The 20,928-nt window shown below is 35.1% G+C and overlaps 1 protein-coding gene across 6 annotated transcripts; it reads left to right on the top strand.

Annotated features, from left to right (window-relative positions):
* The first annotated feature begins 7,057 nt into the window (after positions 1-7,057).
* Positions 7,058-17,034, top strand: LOC127870300 (uncharacterized). 6 transcript variants are annotated; one of them, XM_052412934.1, is made up of 2 exons: positions 7,058-7,252; positions 15,011-17,034. In XM_052412934.1, exon 2 carries the CDS (start codon positions 15,109-15,111, stop codon positions 16,573-16,575), a length of 1,467 nt encoding a protein of 488 aa, XP_052268894.1. In that variant the 5' UTR covers positions 7,058-7,252; positions 15,011-15,108; the 3' UTR covers positions 16,576-17,034. The 6 variants fall into 6 exon arrangements, with proteins under 6 accessions (XP_052268894.1, XP_052268896.1, XP_052268892.1 ...); XM_052412936.1 differs by having other exon boundaries at positions 14,987-17,034; XM_052412932.1 differs by lacking the exon at positions 7,058-7,252 and adding an exon at positions 7,355-7,420.
* The last annotated feature ends 3,894 nt before the right edge of the window (positions 17,035-20,928 follow it).

Here is a 20,928-nt window from a genome sequence, read left to right as displayed (position 1 = left end):
AATGGAGCAGTTGTTTAAGCCTTATTTTAAAATGCACATTATAGTGTCCTTTAATATCGCACTCCGATTAAACGAAATCGTTTAAACGCAATTTCGAGTAAAATTATTAATCAATCCACAAGACGTAAGTGTCATGCAACATGCGACCTCAACCAATCCGGTATATTACGTAGGTTTGTTTATTTTCAAACCACTGTCGCGCCTTTTCATGACAGATTAGAAATTAAAGGCCGAGCAATGATTTTAGTTAGTTGTATGGGTACACATGATATGTAGCTAAAATGAATCACACCTAGCGGTTAAACATATTACATTTTATTTAAGTACTCGAATACTAAATAAACGACGTAAAAACATTGTAGAATGTCTTAACTGCGTAAGCTAACGAACTATTGCTTGTTTATCGCTACTTAATTCTCCTAATTGTAAATATTAAAAAGAGAAAAAAAAAGGTTAAAGCTAACTATAACGCCGTTTGTAAAAACTGCATTAATGAATCCTTTAAGAATCATATCGATTTAATTTCAATTTCGATTTATAATCCTAAACCGAACAAAACCAACGCGTAAACTTCTTGTGGCCTTTTTGAAGAAATGTCTGACAATTAAATGGTCCAGTGATACAAAAGTCAGTCACCTTTGTACCTTGTAAATGGTAAAGAATTAGCCCAGCCATCGCGAGCCAGTGTGCTTAGTTATGAAGGTATTCGTCTGTTTGTTTTGTCGAAACTACTTGCAAAGCGCAAACTGCGTGGTAAGGCTATAGAACGCTGATGCAATTCAGTTACAACGACATTTCTTACGTCTTTAAATCAGTTAAAAGTCTTCTGTATATTTACTACACATTATTCTTTGCTCCTTTGAAGCGGTTGTGGTCGTTGACTCAACTGTTTGTATCAACGGTTCAGACTATATTTGGGCCGTGCTCTGTGAAAAAGGGGTTTAATGCATGTGCGTCCCAGATTAGCTTGTGAAGTCCGCACAGTCTAAACAGGGGAGACACTTTCCGGCTTTATGAAATTTTTCGTTGAAACAAAGTCTCTTCTAATCTAATCAAGTTTAAGCGGAAAGTGTCGTCCTTGGTTAGCCTTTGCGGACTGCAGTCGATATATAACGCGACTTTTAACCCGTTTATCACGTTCTTACTGATACGGCTGGAAAATTCGCGTCGTTTAGAAATAAAACAAAAAGTAATAAAATGGGCAAAAAATACCTGTCTCGGAATAGACGTCGCCATCTTGACTGTCACGTGATTACACCCTCTGCATATGTTTTCTTGCTCGTCAGTTATTTGATAGCATCTATGATTCTTTATTTCCCAATATTTTGTCATAATAGGTTTTAAGTTGGTGAAAAATGCACTTAATATTGACTTGATATTTGTGGACAAATACAGAAAAAAATGTTTTGGATATGTCGATGATTTCTGTGGTAGATTTCTGATTGTTAACATTCAACATTGCGTGTCAACCAAGACATTTCTGTGTTCATAAACGTACATTTGGAAAGACGAAACAAGAACAACGTTCGTTCCAAGATGCGTTGTTTGATACCCTTTAATTTATCCAATATGGTAAGATAAGTATGACACAAAATTATATGTTATTTTATTTATTTAATTTTATAATCATACTATGATAATCATCAATGAATTACACACAATATTATAATAGTTAATTACTATGAGATCATTTGTGTCGTGTTCTGAGAAAACTGGACATGATGCTTGTGCGTAAAGTGTCGTCCCAGATTAGCCTGTGCAGTCCGCACAGGCTAATCAGGGACGACACTTTCCACCTAAACTTGATTTTCGGTAAGGAGGGACTTCCTTGAAACTAAAAATACCATAAAAGCGTAAAGTGTCATCCCTGATTAGCCTGTGCGGACTGCACAGGCTAATCTGGGACGACACTTTACGCACATGCATTATGCCCAGTTTTCTTAGAACAAGACACATTTAATAATTGCATTTTATTTTGTTTATCAGACGAAGTACATCGAAATCTGCAATCTCTACAGCGAAGCCTGTCAGGCGGAAAAAATCAGAAACACGAAAACAGACGATATTTTGATCAACAAGGAATACTAAAACAGAACGATCTGCAGAGTGCTTGAGTCGTCAAACGACATCGTCGACCTTGATGCAGCTTGTAATGCTCGTTGTAATGCGTTCGTTTTGAGATTGGTCCACGTAACGGAACGTCCTTGAAGAATTAAGTTCCCTATTGAATTTTCCATTGTTGAAAATTGCAATACCAAATAATTTGATGAATGAATAAACGCATAAATTAACTAATGATTGCTTGAATGAGCGAACGAACGAATAAATTAAGAAATATATCAATACAGTTTGATTTAAATTTAATATTTGAACACTAAAATTATATTGTGAAAATAAAAAAATGTTTACATTCAGTATACAGAAACATCGGAAATGCTTTTAAAAATCAGCTCCTTAAGATCGTCCGGAAGTAACTTAATGCTTGATCAACACCAACGTACGTTCCAGAGAAAGATATTATTTGTGAACGGAACGCACATGTTTAATTTTCTGTACAATCTTATTTGACATATCTGAGGATACAAATCTCTACGTTTTCAAAATATATACCGCCACAATAATCTCCGCAACCAATACCACACCCCCTAAACACTACTATCAACTTCTTGTTGTTTTTCTGCATCACCATAATCAGACTCATCATCAACATCATCATCAACACCACTACAATCACCAAACCACCATAGAACACATATTCAGCCTCATTATTAACAAACATGCTCTTAAACCTCCTTTACATCATCACCATGAGCAGCAACAGCATCGTAACAATACATCAGCTGGTAATTATACCTCCACCATTCAAAGAGGCATTACTACGTGATCATCCTTTCTGTACTGGATAATTCGCCTTTATTGACAAAACTCTCAGTAAACAATTCAATATTAAGACGGAAGAAACTTTAACCCCGGTTTCGGACAGTGTGTTCAGTGTATATTCATTTTATATTCCCGATTTTACAAGTTTGTGCAAACATTGCATCACTGGTGCGTACCAAAGATCCGAGCTGTTAAACACTATAAAATACTATATATTGCAGCCCACGCAATGTAACAAAGTCATTGAGAATTTTTCTATTAGCTGACGACAGAAACTATGCGATCATACATTATGTTAAATATATTAAGATAATAGTTTATAATTATAATATTAGAGAAGACAATTGTTTTAAGTTTAACCGAAATGCGACTTAATAATTGTCCACACGGCTTCTTACAAGGTAGACAACTCATCGAGCTCGGACATGATGTCTACGGAGTTGTTTCCAATTAGCTTTGTTTCACAAATATATTGAATCCTCTACATGGCCTCTGGTAAAACTGCGTATCAGTGTTCGATTATAGTCAGTCATCTCGCGAAATTCCTTAAAATATTATACATTTCTTGAAGTTCATTAATGAAACAATCATTATTCGAAAAATTAACTACAGTTTGTAAATCGTTAAGGCATTTCGTGAAATTCCTAGTATAACAGACGTACTTCAACATACACATATCTTTTAAAGTCATGAATGCAGGAGACGGGGAAATGAATTTTCATTGTATGACGATGTAAAGTACTCAATGCCGCTGACAACGATTCGGATGATAATTATGGTGATGATGTTGTTGTTTTGTTAATCAGGATTTCGACGAAGTTGAAAATCTTGATTAGAAGATTGAGATGTATGGCGGGAAATTGGCTGGTTGGGAAGGCGGCTAGGTACAGTTTGTATTTACAAATGATGAAACTAAGGATACAGCAAACTTACAAGGAGACATAGCTTGGAATTGTATATGGAGCACGTCGGGGAGACGGTAATGTAACTGTGCATAAAATAGGAAATTTGATTTCGGCAATTTACTTGAGTCTGCATTGAGATGTTGCATTGAAATTGTGTATGTAGGTTGGTGATTAACATACATTGGAGTACATTTAAGGCTAGTTGGGATAAAATAAATGTCACTGTTACTTACAATAGAAAAAAGGCGTTTCTTTATAATAACTTAAATACGGATGGAGACATTATGCTGAGCAAATAGTGTATGCAGCTTATATGTATACCTGGCTTGAGATTTTCATAAGGGACCAGTTGGGTTACGATCACGGTCACTTTTCTAACAATAAGTGCTTTTCGCTCAACATTTTTAGTTTTAATTAGCCATTATTCTGTAATTGTGTTTATGGATAGCTAATATACAAACCTAGCATGGAATTGCCAAATAATCTATAAATTATAAACTAAAGCGTTGAGAACCAGCTTTAGTCGCGTTCCCACGTTTTTGCTATTAGTACTATTGTCATTATGATTTTATTATTTTGGTAATTATTGTTGTTGTTTTATTGTTCTTATTCTTGTTGTTCTGATAGTGAACACGGTGGTAAATATCAACAACAAAAAATCGTGTACGAACTATACACTACTACACTATATCGGTAGTTAAATCGTAATTTGAAATATTTCCATGCTCATATTTCGTTAATGTTGTATTTAAAATCAATTAGAGAGTCTTCTGGCCAATTTGTCGATATTGTTGTCAGTTACAAATGCCAGTCAATTTAATAATTATCGATCTTAAAAAATAAAATAAACGGCGTATGGGTTAACCGATCGATTTCAATGGTTTGAGTTAGTTCGCAACAAGACGAAATGGTATTAATATATTGATAAATTAGCTGAAATGAAAAACGTGACAAATGCAATCGTTTATTATGGACAGCAACATGAGCAGAAAATGGTATTTCCAAGTACATGAAATGCTAACAGACATCGGCAGAGCGCACATCTGGTTAAAGGCCCACTTACTAAAAATAATTAGCAAACATTAAAAATCAAAGTGCTGGCGGCGTACACAGACAGTTGGAAAGAAAATGGCTGAACGGACGTGATTGATAAGTTTGTTTGATCGTAAGCACTGTAGGAAAGCTTATATGAATTTAATGGCCTCGAGGACAACAATATAAACGGTGGAAAAAACACTAATAGTTAGTGGTAAATAAAAACAAACTGATCATGAGTCTTTTAACAAATGATTGTACGAGGAAAGCTAATATTTAACATTGGTGATAATGTTAATCGAAGCCACAATTAAAACTTATATGAATGCGTCTTTTTCATTAATTTAACAATAAATTCGCACCAAACAAATGTGTATTGCATTGTTTCACAACCGCTATACAGTATAATAAATATATGTTTGATAGGTTTAAATAAATTAAAAGCTACCGCAAAAAAAATGCGAGGCTTTTGTACACCCCCGATGCACAATCCATTCGACATTCGAGTCACTGTGATTGCTTTGCTATGCGAACTGACTTAATGAATGGTTCTTAATCTGACACATGCAAATGTAAAGTAATACGCATTTATTCATTAATCGTGCATCACCGATCTTCTTGTTGATTCCCAACATGTATCCGAAAAGAAGTCTTTCCTAAACGTGCCTTCGATGATTAATTAGCCTGCGCGGACTGCACATGTTATGGGACGACACTTGACACCCATGCATTAAGCCCGGTCATCCCAGAACGAAGCCCGCATAAATTATCTTTAAGGGGCGCAAATTTTCGTTGTAGTTATGATATTTGTAAGAAAGCAGTGATACCGAACATTTACCATGCTCTAAAATATCAATAATATGCATCTTTTGACGATGTAAAAACCAGAAAGTTATAAAGCGTTGCAACGCGAAACGATTGAATTATTTGGAGAGTTATGTTGTTCTTAAATTTGGAGAGTTCTGTTGTCCTTAAATTTAGTGATACTACGAGAATTGCTTATGTAAAGTATAAAATACACCATTGATTGTATGAGCACGCATGGCAGAGTGGTCTAAGCGATAGACTTTTACTCCAGGGTTCAGTGGTTCGAACCCAGTTGAGGGTTACTTTTTTTCTTCTTTTTAAATTGATTGTATTCTTGTTTTTAATGGAGCTTTTTTAGATCCAATGTTTACACTTATCAATAAAAAGCATTTAACGACAAACTTCAATAAATGAAAAAATCTGTGAAAATGTCCCTTTAATATGCTCACATAAAACTCCATTAATGTCCCTTTAAACCATGCGACACAGTGAACTCCGGTTTCTAATGATCAAATTTACAGCACCAAATCCAATAAGTTCGCACTGGATTACAGATTAATAGCGCGTTCTATATCTAGGGTGATATAAAAGCAATTACTTAGATATGGGCAGATCAATATGTGCAACAAAATATTAAAGCGATCATATACGACCTTTCCTTTTTCAAAAAGATAACATTTTGATGAATACAAAAATGTATAAAAATCAGAAGAAGCAAAACCAGAGTTTATTCAGTTGCAAATAATATGCTTTTGTACAGCAAAAAACACTACTTCATATAGGCAGGACATGTACACTGTTGGAAAAGCCCATTTATTCAGTGCAGATTCGTTTATACAGCACCTAGACACAAATATATTTTCGAACTAAATACAAAAACGGCAATGTTGTCGCTCGTTTAAACAATTCTAATTCGACACCGAAATGTTTCTACATTTAGAGCTATATGTGACAGATTCTTTTGCGTTAAAAGTTGCATACGTAATGAATCGATTTTAATCGCACTTCGATTTAAATTAAGATTGTGTTCAATTTTGTTGTCAAGTATTTGTCACAATCAGATGAAAAAAGAGACCGTGACAAGTTCTTTTCAAGTATGTTATTTACTATTTAGTATATTCCCTAAAACCGAAGAAAGCAATTCAAATGTAAATTGGCCGTGCTCTGTGAAAAGAGTGTTTAATGCATGTGCGTAAAGTGTCGTCCCAGATTAGCCTGTATAGTCCGCACAGGCTAATCTTGGACGACACTTTCCGCCGGGCCTAGATTTTTGCTAAAAATCGACTTTCTTTAAACAGAAAATAACATAAAAGCGGAAAGTATCGTCCCTGTTTAGCCTGTGGGGACCGCACAGGCTAATTTGGGACGACACTTTACGCCCATGCATTAAACCCACTTTTCACAGAACACAGCCCAAATGTAAATTCAAGCTCTGCATTACAACGCTACCCCTTTAGCAGTGCAGCTTCGGTAATTTAGACGTCACTCAATGAAACGGATATTGCTGGGCTATTGTCGATAAATGCCTAAGTCACTCCAGTAACCCAATTTAAGAGTATTCAATCATTGAAATGGTTTATCTTGTGTGGTAAATACTGATGAAAAAGGAAGGTCATATTTCAACTGTAAGTACATGTACTGGTAGTTTTAAAATGATTATCACATCACGTGGTTATTAGTTTTTTATACTTAAATGAGATGTGCTGTATAAATAAGTAACTTTAGACGGAATATTAACTTCATTTCTGTCTACAATAATATGCAAATATGTCTACAAAATAAGCTCAATTCAAGTAAGCCTTAATGCCTTAATGCGTTAAGATTTAATAAGTTTTACTACATACATTATAATTGCAGAGTTAGAAATAATTAATTTATATTGTAAATACATGCCTAGCTGGTATGTATCCTGATATATATATTTCGTTTCGATTCTTAGCTCTCATTATTAACAAACTGTTTAATTCTGCTCGTCAATACTTATGTTTACTTCTCAATAATTAGGAACCTTGAATGTGCTGTTTCGTAAAACTGTTTTATTCAATCATGATTGATAGCGGTTGAAAAAGCAATATGCACTCATCTATATATAGATATGCTTCGAAATACAAATGAATGACTTATTATAGCCAACGTTTTTGAACTATAATTAAAAATAGTTATCGATAGCACATTTTGTCGTCTTATGGAAAGAAGCGTTGATAATACTACTACTACAACTACTACTACTACTACTACTACTACTACTACTACTACTACTACTACCACTACTACTACTACTACTACTACTACTACTACTACTACTACTACTACTACCACTACTACTACTACTACTACTACTACTACTCCTACTACTAATAATAATAATTATAATGATAATAATAATAATAATAATAATAATAATAATAATAATAATAATAATAATAATAATAATAATAATAATAATTATAATAATAATAATAATATTTATAATGATAATGTAAACTAAGTTCGCAAGCAAAATATGTTATATGACATATTTTCTGTAAAAAAATATTCTTAATTTGAAAAGTCAGCAATCATTACTTGCGTTACTATACTTGGGGTCTCGACTAGTATTTTGGATAATACAAAGAATTCAGTCTTTTCAATCCGCCGAATGTGTGTATTTTTTAATTAAGTGCATAATTTTGTCCCCTGTGCTCTTCAGCTAGTGCATATGTTGAAACGTTTATCAATGTATTTGCATCAAATAATGAATTATGTGTTTTTGGTGCTGGACATAGGCGTGTGTCCTTCTAATTTGACAAAAAAAGGATTGTCTGTTTATTCACTAAAATTGGAACTATGGTGCGAAGGCCAACTGGTCAAGTGTTAGTTCAAACATTTAACCATTGTGGACAGGCAAGCGATTTATTGCTGTTTAATGTATTAATATTGAATAAACAGCGTGTTACGTACCGGTATGCTCCAAAACGATGCATTAAACATGACCAAAATAGACGCTCAAAGGTATTGGTTACAAAACAAACTAAAATATGTGTTATTTGTATTTAAACGCAATGTAAATTAACATAAAAAGTTGTTCAAAGGAAATTTCCAGTTTGCGCACACGTCATGTTAACTTCGCATTTTAAAAGAGTGCATGTAAATGGCCGCGTTGTGTTTAAAGGGATCTTTTCACGCTTTGGTAAATTGACAAAATTGAAAAAAGTTGTTTCAGATTCGCAAATTTTCGTTTTAGTTATGATATTTGTGAGGAAACAGTAATACTGAACATTTACCATGGTCTAATATAGCCATTATATGCATCTTTTGACGATTTTAAAACTTAAAAATTATAAAGCGTTGCAACGCGAAACGATTGAATAATTTGGAGAGTTCCGTTTTTTGTCGTTAAATTTTGTGAAACTACGAAGATTGCTTATATAAGGTATAAAATACGTCTAGTTTGTGTACTCGGCGGAATAGCTCAGTAGGCTAAAGCATTTTTACTTTAGGACTCTGGCAGGACTCCAGGGGTCACTGGTTCGAAACCTGCTCAGGGCAATGTTCTTTTCCTTTTTTTAATTTTATTCTTGATTTTTTACTGAAGCCTTTACGATCCAACGTTTACATTTATCAATATAAAGCATTTAATGAATGAATTAAAAATGCCAAAATCTGTGAAAAGGCCCCTTTAATACATACTGTAAATAGGCTCTTTTTACCTTGTATAATATAGTAGTGCTGATTGTGTGTACATTTGGGATAAAACGAAAATCAATCACCCTTATGTAATTGCTTAAATTTATCTTTACTTTATGACCGGTCGACGCCATGATTGCAAACTGCTTTTTATTCCATATATGTTGACGAGTCGTTTCTTGGGAAAATATCATAACTAGAATTCTACAATTTGATAACGGTCGGCGGCAAAGTCTGTTTGTGTTTCTGACGATTCGTGGAATTATAAATAACACATATATCAATTAACATTATCTAGTTATTTTCACTTAAAAAATATTGCATCCATGATCTTAAGATGTATATATTGATGAGATGCTGGAAATGCTCTCTAACGAAATGACGAATGTGTTACCAAGGGGCGTAACTCTGTGGAAATGGATTTTTGCCATCTAAAAACTGAAATGCATATGAAGTGAGTGCCAACCTCCGCGCTTAGATTTGCCTGGAACCAGCATAGCTAGATCAAACCCCTTCCGTTATAACAAACCATGTGATGATAGCCGAGCGACATGGTGCAGTTATTTTCCCGTTATTATCTTTACTTTTTTTCAATTTAAGTGATTTATCATGAATCTTTACTTATACACTATTTTCAAATATAATAGAAAATGATACCACTTTCATAATATTATATTCTTGTTATGTAAGAGATTGTATGTGAGAGCATGGAACGACAACTCTGCGTGGAGAATGCAAAGGGGGTAACTTTGTGGAAATTGATTTATTTTTTTTACCGATTTGAAGTGTGCGGCGGTACTCTTTTGTAAATTAATTTGTCATGTCTCTCCTGTCAGATAAGCAGCATTTTGTCCCTCTTTTACAACCGTTATCAGTCTATTATCGGTGTTAATCCGCAAAATTCATCCAGTGCGAATGAATTGAAATCAATGAAAGTTAGTGAATGAACGCCGTGAGGTTTGCAAATGTCTACATGCGCACCGAATATAAAAAGGCGTAGGCTATTCACGTTTGGTTTTGAAGAACATAAATGGTTTTCAACATTATATGAAATTGTATTACCTTTAACAACAACTCACATTTTTGGTTTGTGTAAACTGTTTTAACATGATTGTTTTCAATGCTGTCTAGTATGAAAGACTATGTGGAGCTTATTTGTTTTAATCTCTTGCATCTTGCAAAAAGTAGGACAGATTGGTCGGCTTAACTTATTTTGTCTTTAATTTAACATATCCCCAATTAAGTAAGAATATGCAATAGAACTTTTCGCTTGTATGGTGTTTTTAGTTTAAATGTAGACCGTTCTTAACGAAAATCTCGTTTAGGCATTTTTGTTTGAGGATTACCATTTTTAGAGAAAATCCAGTTTATTCGTCGTCCCTGATTAGCCTGTGCAGACTGTATTTAGTTCCGTTTTTGCACAGTGAGGCTCAAATCAAAGAAAGCTCATGAAATTACGATAATGCCCGAAGAAATTGAGTAAAGATACCAGAACTCAATATTTACCGTGTTATCGAGTTACATCGAATCAAGCTATTGCGGACAGACAGTTTCGTTTACAGAAAGTCTCTTCTTAGCAAAAATCCAGTTAAAGCGGAATGTGTCGTCCTTTATTAGCATGTGTGAACAGCACATGTTAACCTGGGACGGCACTAGACGCAAATGCATTAAACCCCCTTTTCACAGAGCACGGCTCATTTGTGTTTGCTTGTCCTGTACTTGTTTCTTCTCTAGTAAATTTGTTTTGGTGCCTTTTTTTCGGGTGGGGGGGGGGGGGGGCAATAGTGGTTGCTTTCCATTAATAAAGTACAATATAGCATAATAAGCGTTTTTCTACTTGCTTGAGCAGCTGAGGGTTCACTTTGAGTATATTGGTGTACTTTTCGGATAACTGATCTCCCAATAAAATGGTAATTATTTAAGCGGTTTATCACATACATGACCCGAACACACGAAGATTAACCGGATATTTAATATTATAACTTACCCTACAAGTTAGATAGTAGTAATGACTTGGTAATTGTGTGTAAAATGTGGTGAATATTATAATATTTTGAACATTTCAGGTATGAAATAAAATATATTTCCAACTTGTAAAATATAGTTTCAATTTCACATTATCTGGTTCATATTTTGAATTATTTGATAAATAAGCAATGATTAACAAAAGCTGCAGGCTATAAGAGATGCTTTGGAGCTCGTTTTCATGGAGGAAAAGGTATTTGTTTGTTTCAGACAATTCTTGAAATTGCGCATTTATAGCGTTTATCTGTCACGAACGACTGTTAACCCATTTATGCCTAGCGTCTAGAAAAAGGGCATTGGCAAACAGCGTATACCCAGATGAGACGACGCATGATCCGGCGTCTCATCAGGGTCTGCGCTGTTTGCTTAAAGGAATTTCTGTACGAAATATTCTAAATGTAGAAAAAAATATACTAGACAACCCTAATTTTGGACATAAATTGATCCAATTTACAAGGATGGGAGAGTCCACTAGGCATAAATGGGTTAAGCGGTTTAACACATACGTGACCCGATTACATGAAGATTAACCGGATATTTAATATTATAACTTACCCGACACGTTGAATAGTAGTCTTGACTTGGTAATTGTTTGTTAAATGTAAGGAATATTATAATATGTTTGAAAGTTTGAGGTATGTAACAAAATATACTTCTGACTTGTTAACTATATTTTCAATTTCACAAAATCTGGTTTATATTTTCAATTATTTATAACAACAACAACAACAACATTAATTAGCTCTTAAGCATATAATTGCTTTTAAGCCATGTGCATAATACATAATACAGAAGTGTAACGACATGGATGATAATGATAATGAAATTAGGCAATAATTATAAAAATATGTAATAGAAGAAGTTAACAAATATTTTACTGATTCATAACATACACATGTAAGATATGCTTTGATAAATAAGCGATGATTAACAAAAGCTCAAGGCTGTAAGATATACTTTGGAGTTCGTTTTCTTGGAGGAAAAAGTATTTGTTTGTTTCAGACAAATCCGGAGATAGCGCATTTATAGTATTCATCTATCACAAACGACTGTTAAAACGTATTGTCCGGTTTGGTACTGAATGTTTATAAATAAAAGATAACGAATTAAAAGCGACTGTTGAAAGTTAATGAACATTTGCAATTCAATTCAAGATTGGGAAACATAGTTAATGCTCAAACTTTCTTTATTATCTGGTCATTTCGACTGTTATGTCATAAAACTCATTTTCACAAATCAACGGATATTGATATTTAATAGCCCTGGTCAGCAATCAATCATCCGTCGTCGACTTGCTGTGTTTAACGAAGATATGATTGAAAGATGTTTCACCGAGTCCCTGTTTGACCAGATTTATACCTCAAATAGTCACCGACACAATTTTACTTGGCTTTCGATTGTAAGTGCGTTGTAAAAGTTAGCGGTCCTACAGTTATTTTTTAAGGGTTTGTTAAATTTGTGAGCTGGCGATTCATTATGTATTGTATATAGCAATCAATAATATTCCACTGAAATGTAGTTTGAAATAATTTGGAAATTAAAATAATTTGGACATTAAAATATAATTCATAGGTATGGATCGTATAAGAACAATTTTTGTAAAAACATAAATGACAATTTGTGTAATGTAACAATTAAAGTCGCGTGTTGTTTGTTGTTGTTGTGTTGTTGTTGTGTTGTTTGTTTTTTTTCGCGACTTATTGTGCATACCAAATTCATGTATACGAGTGTGTTTTTCCTTTACAAGATTTATAATAGGGTATTTTTTGTTGCAATTCTATTACACATTTGAATGTTGGATGGCAAGGTAAAAACGATATTTTCAGAAGTTTAATGGCACATTACAATATTGACAACTTTAATATATTAACACAGATACAAGTCGTAAAATCATTTTTAAATCATTCAACGACATAAACTTATCTTCAATCATTTCGCTTGGAGCATTAAATTTGATAAAATGAATGTTTCGACTCAGTAAAAGATGTTATTTATCGGATTTAATAAGAAAAGTTTGGCGAAATATTTATTGTCATTTCTTTTCTAATCTTTGCGGGATTGTACCAAAACACTCCACAGATAAACTAACAATTAATTTGTTCTTGTAAAAGTGCTTAGCGTTTTATTAAAGGCATACCGTATATATCAGTGATAACGAATAAGGATAAAATGATGTCTTCATTTTTATTTTGACAAAGGAGTTTCGTATTTCGTGTCAATAGGTAGAACGTGAAATGTTTACACGAAGATGTAGACACATTTTAATTAATTTAATTGGAATACAATGTATCGAGATTGTTTAAAATAATTTACGAGTGGAATGTTTCATAATGATGAAATAATAAATGGACTACTTATAATAATCGTAGAAGTAAATACAGCAGCAGTAACAGTAGTAGTAGTAGTAGTAGTAGTAGTAGTAGTAGTAGTAGTAGTAGTAGTAGTAGTAGTAGTTGCTGTTGTTGTTGTTGTTGTAGTAGCAGTAGTAGCAGCAGCAGTGGTAGTAGTAGTAGTAGTAGCAGTAGTAGTAGTAGTGGTAGTGGTAATAGTAGTAGAAGTAGAAGAAGTAGTAGTAGTGGTAGTAGTAGAAGTAGTAGTAGTAGTAGTAGTAGTAGTAGTAGTAGTAGTAGTAGTAGTAGCAGTAGTAGTAGTAGTAGTAGTAGTAGTAGTAGTAGTAGTAGTAGTAGTAGTAGTAGTAGTAGAAGTAGTAGTAGTAGTAGTAGTAGTAGTAGTAGTAGTAGTAGTAGTAGTAGTAGTAGTAGTAGTAGTAGTAGTCGTAGCAGTAGTAATAGTATTAGTAGTAGTAGTAGTAGTAGTGGTAGTAGTAGTAGTAGTTGTAGTAGTAGTAGTAGTAGTAGTAGTAGAAGTAGTAGTAGTAGTAGTCACACGAGTAGACGGGGCAGCAGTAAACGAAGGAGTATTACCCGTAATCGATGTAGTAGTAGCAACAATCCTTGAAAGTGTAAATGTACATTTATGCATAATTAAATAAAAATAGCAAATTACATCATTGGCAGTAAACAGTCGCTAAAGGAAGTCGTAGCAGTTTTTTTCACGAAAAATACATGTATATGCATATAACATTGCGATTTTTTTAATGAAATCGCATGAATACATTTAAGTTTTTAAACGTTACATTATTATCTTTGCGAATAACAATTTAAGTTTAAAGCCTATTGAAATATCGATAAGTTTATTTGAGGTTTTATAATCAAAATACAAATGGTATTCACAAGATCATGGGTGCACCCTTAATTCATTCGCGCATTACGGTAGTGACGTTTTTCTAATACAATTTGTAAAGCCAGCAATATTTACTGTGCGAATTACCATTTAAAATGGGCTTCAGAATTGGTTATCGGCTATCTTCAACAAACAAATTAATATTTCATGTTCAACAACTTGACGGCGCTAATAAACGGTAGTATGAAAGTTAATGTCAGTTATCGTTTCAACGCGTTAGTTTAAAGGAATGTATCACAAGATCTGTCTGAGAGCTGAGTTCTTAGGAACATATAGGTTTTAAGTTTAACTTTTAACGCGTCCATTTCCCTGCTAATGTGCGATATAATAGACTTTTATATACCAAACAAAAAAACTTTTAAATATAGTTTAACTATTTCATTTATGTCGATAATAATGTTATGTATTATTTCTTCTACAAATAGTATCTTCATGATGATCCATTTTAGATTCTGCGCCTGGCATACTGGACTTGTACGAATACTGACTTTGGAAAGTGTTGAGTGACAACGGGTCTCCAGACGGCATATCCGGTACTCGGTCAATAATGGTGTTCCGGGAGCAGACCGTGCTAGAGGTTCACCACCTCGTAAAGAAACTGGAGGCGTCTGACTCCCCGCGACGACCGTCTGTTCCGGATCTCGACGCATTGCGGGATATGACGTCATCGGTTGAGGAACCACCGACGCAGCCGCGTTGGCCGACCACGCGCCACGCCCGATCTTGCCTCGGGAGTAATCTGTTCCACTCGGTTTTTAAGGGACGCTTGCGAAAGGTCAAGTTTCTTTTGGACAACGGTTTGGATGTGAATAACAGAAACGACTACGGATATAACGTCCTCGTAGCGGCACTACATATAGAACTCGAGGAGAAACGCCGTAAAATGTTTAAATTTCTTCTCAACAACAACGCTGACCCGTTTCAGCGCGATCCGAAATACAAACGCAGCATTCTTGCCTGGTCGGCGGTGTTAGGACGTCATGAGCAGACCAATCTCCTGTTAGACACGTACATGGGTGAGTTTGATTTCCACGAGAAAGACAAAGACGGCATGACGCCGCTTCACCTCGCCACACAGGCGGGCCACACGGAGGTGGTCAAGGCGCTTGTGAGAGAAATGAAGAAGTATGGGACGACCATCGACGTTCCCGATGGAATGGGTCTGACGCCGTATTTACACGCCAAGCGTCTCGGATATGGATTGATTGCGGACATTCTCCGACAAGAGGGCGGTGCTAGCGAAGGTCAGGGCGATTTATACACGTTTAAGAAAGCGGACGAATGGCGAGAAATAGGCGTGAAAGAGAGAAACCATGAACTACAACGACGAAGGAGTAGTCAGTATGAACAGGCGGCCATTGCTGGAAGTGCCCGTATGTTGATGGAATTTGAAGGCCCCGGATATGAAATTATATCTATACCAACGCCGCGTACGCGCAGGAGGCCAAAACCGTCAACGTCTAGCGAAGCAGACGTTTCCGAGAAAAATGCACCGAAAACGGTCCGAATAAAATCTCCAAAGTCTCAGCTTAGTCTTCCTGTCGGAAATGACATACGAGCGTATCACCATAACAACAAACACTCATTATTTGAAAATCAGAACACGCTGCCTTATAGCGATGGTAACGACAGGGAGTTCATTTCGCCCAGCCTTGACACAATGTCGCTGATACAGATGCGGGAACCCCGACGAGGTATGGCGCCAAAACCCTTCCGCTCGTCTGAGCTAGACACCAGCAAGGCTAAGGAATACGGGCACCTTGTCGGTGACCTGACCACGATGCTTGAATACTTGACCATTCAACATTGCAAATCCTTCCGCCGCTCCGTTCCGCCATTAAAACCGATGAAAGATGAAGCGCCTGTGGGCGGAAAAAAATCGTCTACTCTCGCGATTATCTTTGGAAAGGGGAAGAGGGGGCGAAAATCACCGGGAGGGGTGGCCCCGGGAACTGGAGGAAAGGGAAAGGAAAAAACTGGGTCTGGAAAGGGAAAGAGACAAAAAGCGTCATAGATGGATGTTTACCTTTTGATAAATATTTGTCGAGATATTCTGTCCTTTTTGGCATTCTAGAGTAATTTAAAGTGTACGTGTATGAAAGGGATTTACTATTGCATGTTCTATACATAGGCCCACTGCAGGAACGATTTTGGTATGGGACATTTCGATGCATTCGTCCGCAATGCATATTGTAAGGAAAAAATGCTGTTTATTTAAATATACATGTAGTATGAATTAATGAATGCAAGTATTGGATAATGAATTGTTTAATTTAAATCTTTCACTAAACCTGTGTTGCTTTTTGCCAATAACCTCATGCGGAAGGCCACCAGTTAGTCTTTTTATATGTTACGTACATTTGTAGTATTTTTGTGATTGTATGCGGAGTGCATTTTGATTTATTTTGTGTGTACTTCATTTGTTGTTAATTTCTGACTGCTTCCAATTGACAAGTAAAATGAAATATCGCTGTGTTAGTATTTTTACGCTTGCGGGTATTTACGCTTGCGGGTTGAACATAATTGACTTCATATGGCTTTGTTGTTTTTTTTCACCTGCCCCAACGTCTTAATTACGCTCGATTGGTAATTGTCGGCTCGGGTACTACTCACATGTACTCCGGGTACTTTTAAGTATACTTACATGTAACCCGGGAACGGTTAATATACTAAAACGTACCCGGGATTTTTAATGCTAAATCGGTCGTTGTCGGCTATTTTTTAAATTAATTATGTTCACATTTATGTCAAATTTTCTGTTAAATGGCCTCTATATTATCGAAACTCGTACTAAAAAATCATGTTGATGCAGTTATTTACAAGAGAAGTTTGTTTAAAATAAACAATATCGTTTTAAGGTAATCGGTAGCGCGTTTTACAACATCGGATTTTGGGCGGGAATACAATTCGGGTACAGCCTAAAGGGGCCTTTTTACAGATTTTGGCATTTTTTTAACTTATTCATTAAATGCTTTATATTGGTAAATGTAAACATTGGATCGTAAAATCTCCAGTAAAAAATCAAGGAAAAAAATAAAAAAAGGAAAAGAACATTGCCCGGAGCAGGTTTCGAACCAGTGACCCCTGGAGTCCTGCCAGAGTCCTGAAGTAAAAACGCTTTAGCCTACTGAGCTATTCCGCCGAGTACACATTCGTGACGTATTTTATAACTATATAAGCAATCTTCGTAGTTTCACAAAATTTAACGACAAAAACAGAACTCTCCAAATTACTCAATCGTTTCGCGTTGCAACGCTTTATAATTTTTAGGTTTTAAAATCGTCAAAAGATGCATATAATGGCTATATTAGAGCATGGTTAATGTTCAGTATTACTGTTTCCTCACAAATATCATAACTAAAACGAAAACTTACGAATCTGAAGCAACTTTTTTCAATTTTGTCAATTTACCAAAGCGTGAAAAGATCCCTTTAATATCGACCGGGTACGTTTAAGTATATTTATCGTACCCGTGGTACATGTAAGTAAACTTAAGAGTACCCGGGGTACATGTAAGTAGTGCCCAAGCCGACAATGACCAATCGAGCCTTAATTACCGGTATGAGTTTGAACACGGCTTCAAAATTTGTCAAAGACGCAACGCGACAATTCTTAAGAAAGTATTGGAAACCGACGTCAACTCCTTTACGTAGATTTTTTGGAGCTATGCAAGTTTGAAAATGTAAGAAGTAAACTACTCTGGTGAGTGTCTACACGGACAGGTTCAAGATCATGCCCATCACCACCTGTTCTCTGGCTGCTTTAACCCATTTATGCCTTGTGGACTCTCCCATCCTTCTAAATTGGATCAATTTATTTCCAAAATTAGGAATGTCTAGTTCTATATTTAGAATATTTCTTACAAAATTTCCTTTAAGCAAACAGCGCAGACCCAGATGAGACGCCGGGTCTACGCTGTTTGTCAAGGCCCTTTTTCTAGACGCTAGGCATAAATGGGTTAACATTAAAATTTGTATTCAGAGAATGGGTCATTGAGTGTGTATACATTATAAAAAAACATTAAGATGACGCCCAATTGAAGGAGGTATTGTACAAACAGAATAATAAAAAAACGCTTAATATAGACTTAAATTATGTAAATGACAACATCTTTCATCGATGTCGGAAATTTAAGAGTTTCTTATATTATAGGAAACAGCTTGTAAAGTGTTATTCACGCGCGCTAAACATCTTACTTTAGGCTGATTAAAGTTTCGGCGTTCTTCTGTAATGAGATTTCTCGCGATGTACAATGCCAAAACTAAAATTGAATTTATGGATATAAATCATACGAACACATAGTTTGTTATCGGAGTAAATATGTATTAACCTTTGATCGCATTTAATCCGATTATGGCAATGTGCAAAATTGAAAAAACTTAATGCCTTAGGGATTTGCATACGTACTTGTCAAGTGCAATATTTCTCCGTGGGAATCCTTACATAACCAATGGATTTTCATAATGATAAGCACGTTTAATATTAATAATATTCCATGCAAACGTATGAAAGTGCACTCACTAATAATGTTGCCGTAATATTTAATGGTCACTTTCAGTCGTTATTCAATTAAGAAAAATGCTTCAAGATAGCCAATATATCTGTAGCTGATGCAGCTGAATGCATCAACATAACTTATAAAAACGTTCATATACAGAAATGTATTTATATTGTAAATTTATTACATATATATTAAAAAATTATATTTTTAATATGTTTAATGGATTATTAACTTAGACCGTAATAATTCGCACACACACAAAACTAAACTGCTGTTTACGTACGTCTTTGCGTTTACGACCAAATAATAATGTAATGAAAAATATGTTTACAAAAAGGCAGTTTCCCAAAGATTCTCCATTCATTCCCATTTCGTTAAGAATGATTAGTCATATATTTCAAACAGTCCAAAGAAAGTGATATATTTTATTTCAGACAGGATTAAACGTGCGTCGCTTTCGAGAAAAACGATTCCAGATGGTCAGATTTCGCTTGAAACACGTGTTTCTATATACAATATTATATGCTTTTTGAATACACGTGTTTATGACTGTATGTCAATATTTGTAATTCCATCCAATTAGAAAAGCATTAATTATCATGCTGGAAACTACGAGTGGTTCTTATCCAGACTGTTTGCTTTACTGTGGAGTGCAAACAAATTGCTTTAATCGTCGTCAAGTAGAGGTTATCGTATTTTATGCTGTGCTCAGTTTGTCTGAACACTTAAAAGGTTAAATTGAAATCAGTAAATAAGCGTCTGTAATCATGAACAATCGATCATTTGCTTGTAGAGTCTGTTACATTTACTTATAACAACGAGGAGTCGCTATAGACATAAGGCTGTACATTAATCGACCAATGACTATGAAAGCTTCCAACTTGGTCTAAAGCAAATCTTAACATAAAAGATAGACAAACGAGAATGCTTGCGAAATTTTAGCTTTCATTTTATTGGTACGACTTTTAAGAGTTAAGCTAATATGAAGTTAACGGATAATTGAACTCTTGGTACCAAGGCTACACATTACAAACATTTTATCTCAATCTTAGTCCTCGTCTTAAATATTTAACCCATATATTTCAAAGAAACAATGTCACAAGCATTCGCAATAGCCAATGGTTTAATCAAAGACCTATGATTTTATATCTGAGAGTCTTTTGGATTGGCCCATCACTGAGACCAGTCTTACGCTCAATCGTAGTCTGGTCTTTACGCTAAATATGAAGCAAAAACAAAATCGTATATAAGATGTAAGGTGAATTCTCTAAAGAAAATATTTTTAATTGAGACTATGTTTAAGAATATTTTTTTACGTCGCGGGTTAAGATCCGAATGTAAGAAAGTTCTCAATCACGCGTTTTGTTGACCCGACAAGAACCAAAAAAAATGTGCTACCAACAGCATTATTACTGAAGTAATCAGTAACCTCAAACGCATTTAACACTTTAATTTGCTGGTTTTTAAGGAATTCAGTCAGTGCCACGTCGAATGTAACCCGCCTTCATTTACGTCGATACACGACGATCAACGTGATACAAGATACGAAGGACACTCGACATTGAACATCGACAATAGACAATACAGCGCCATTCAATTTTCGATGTAGCATGCCATGCCAAACCTTGTATGTGTTATTCCAATCACAATCTCGTACGTTGACTGATAACCATGAAGTGTTGATTTTCATGTGTTGGCCTCGAATGAAACTACCCGGATCTCCTTGGTTTGTGACCCAGTAGCAGGGATACAGATTACCTTCATGTGTATATTAGCCATTTGAGCCCCTTGCACTAGCAGGAAAAGGTCTAACTGAAACTGAAATAGTCCAAAATATATAATACAATTATCTTCTTAGGATCATAT

The sequence above is a fragment of the Dreissena polymorpha genome, chromosome 2, assembly GCF_020536995.1.
Source record: "Dreissena polymorpha isolate Duluth1 chromosome 2, UMN_Dpol_1.0, whole genome shotgun sequence".
In the NCBI taxonomy this organism is placed as follows: domain Eukaryota; kingdom Metazoa; phylum Mollusca; class Bivalvia; order Myida; family Dreissenidae; genus Dreissena; species Dreissena polymorpha.
This window is presented reverse-complemented; position numbering and strand designations above follow the sequence as displayed.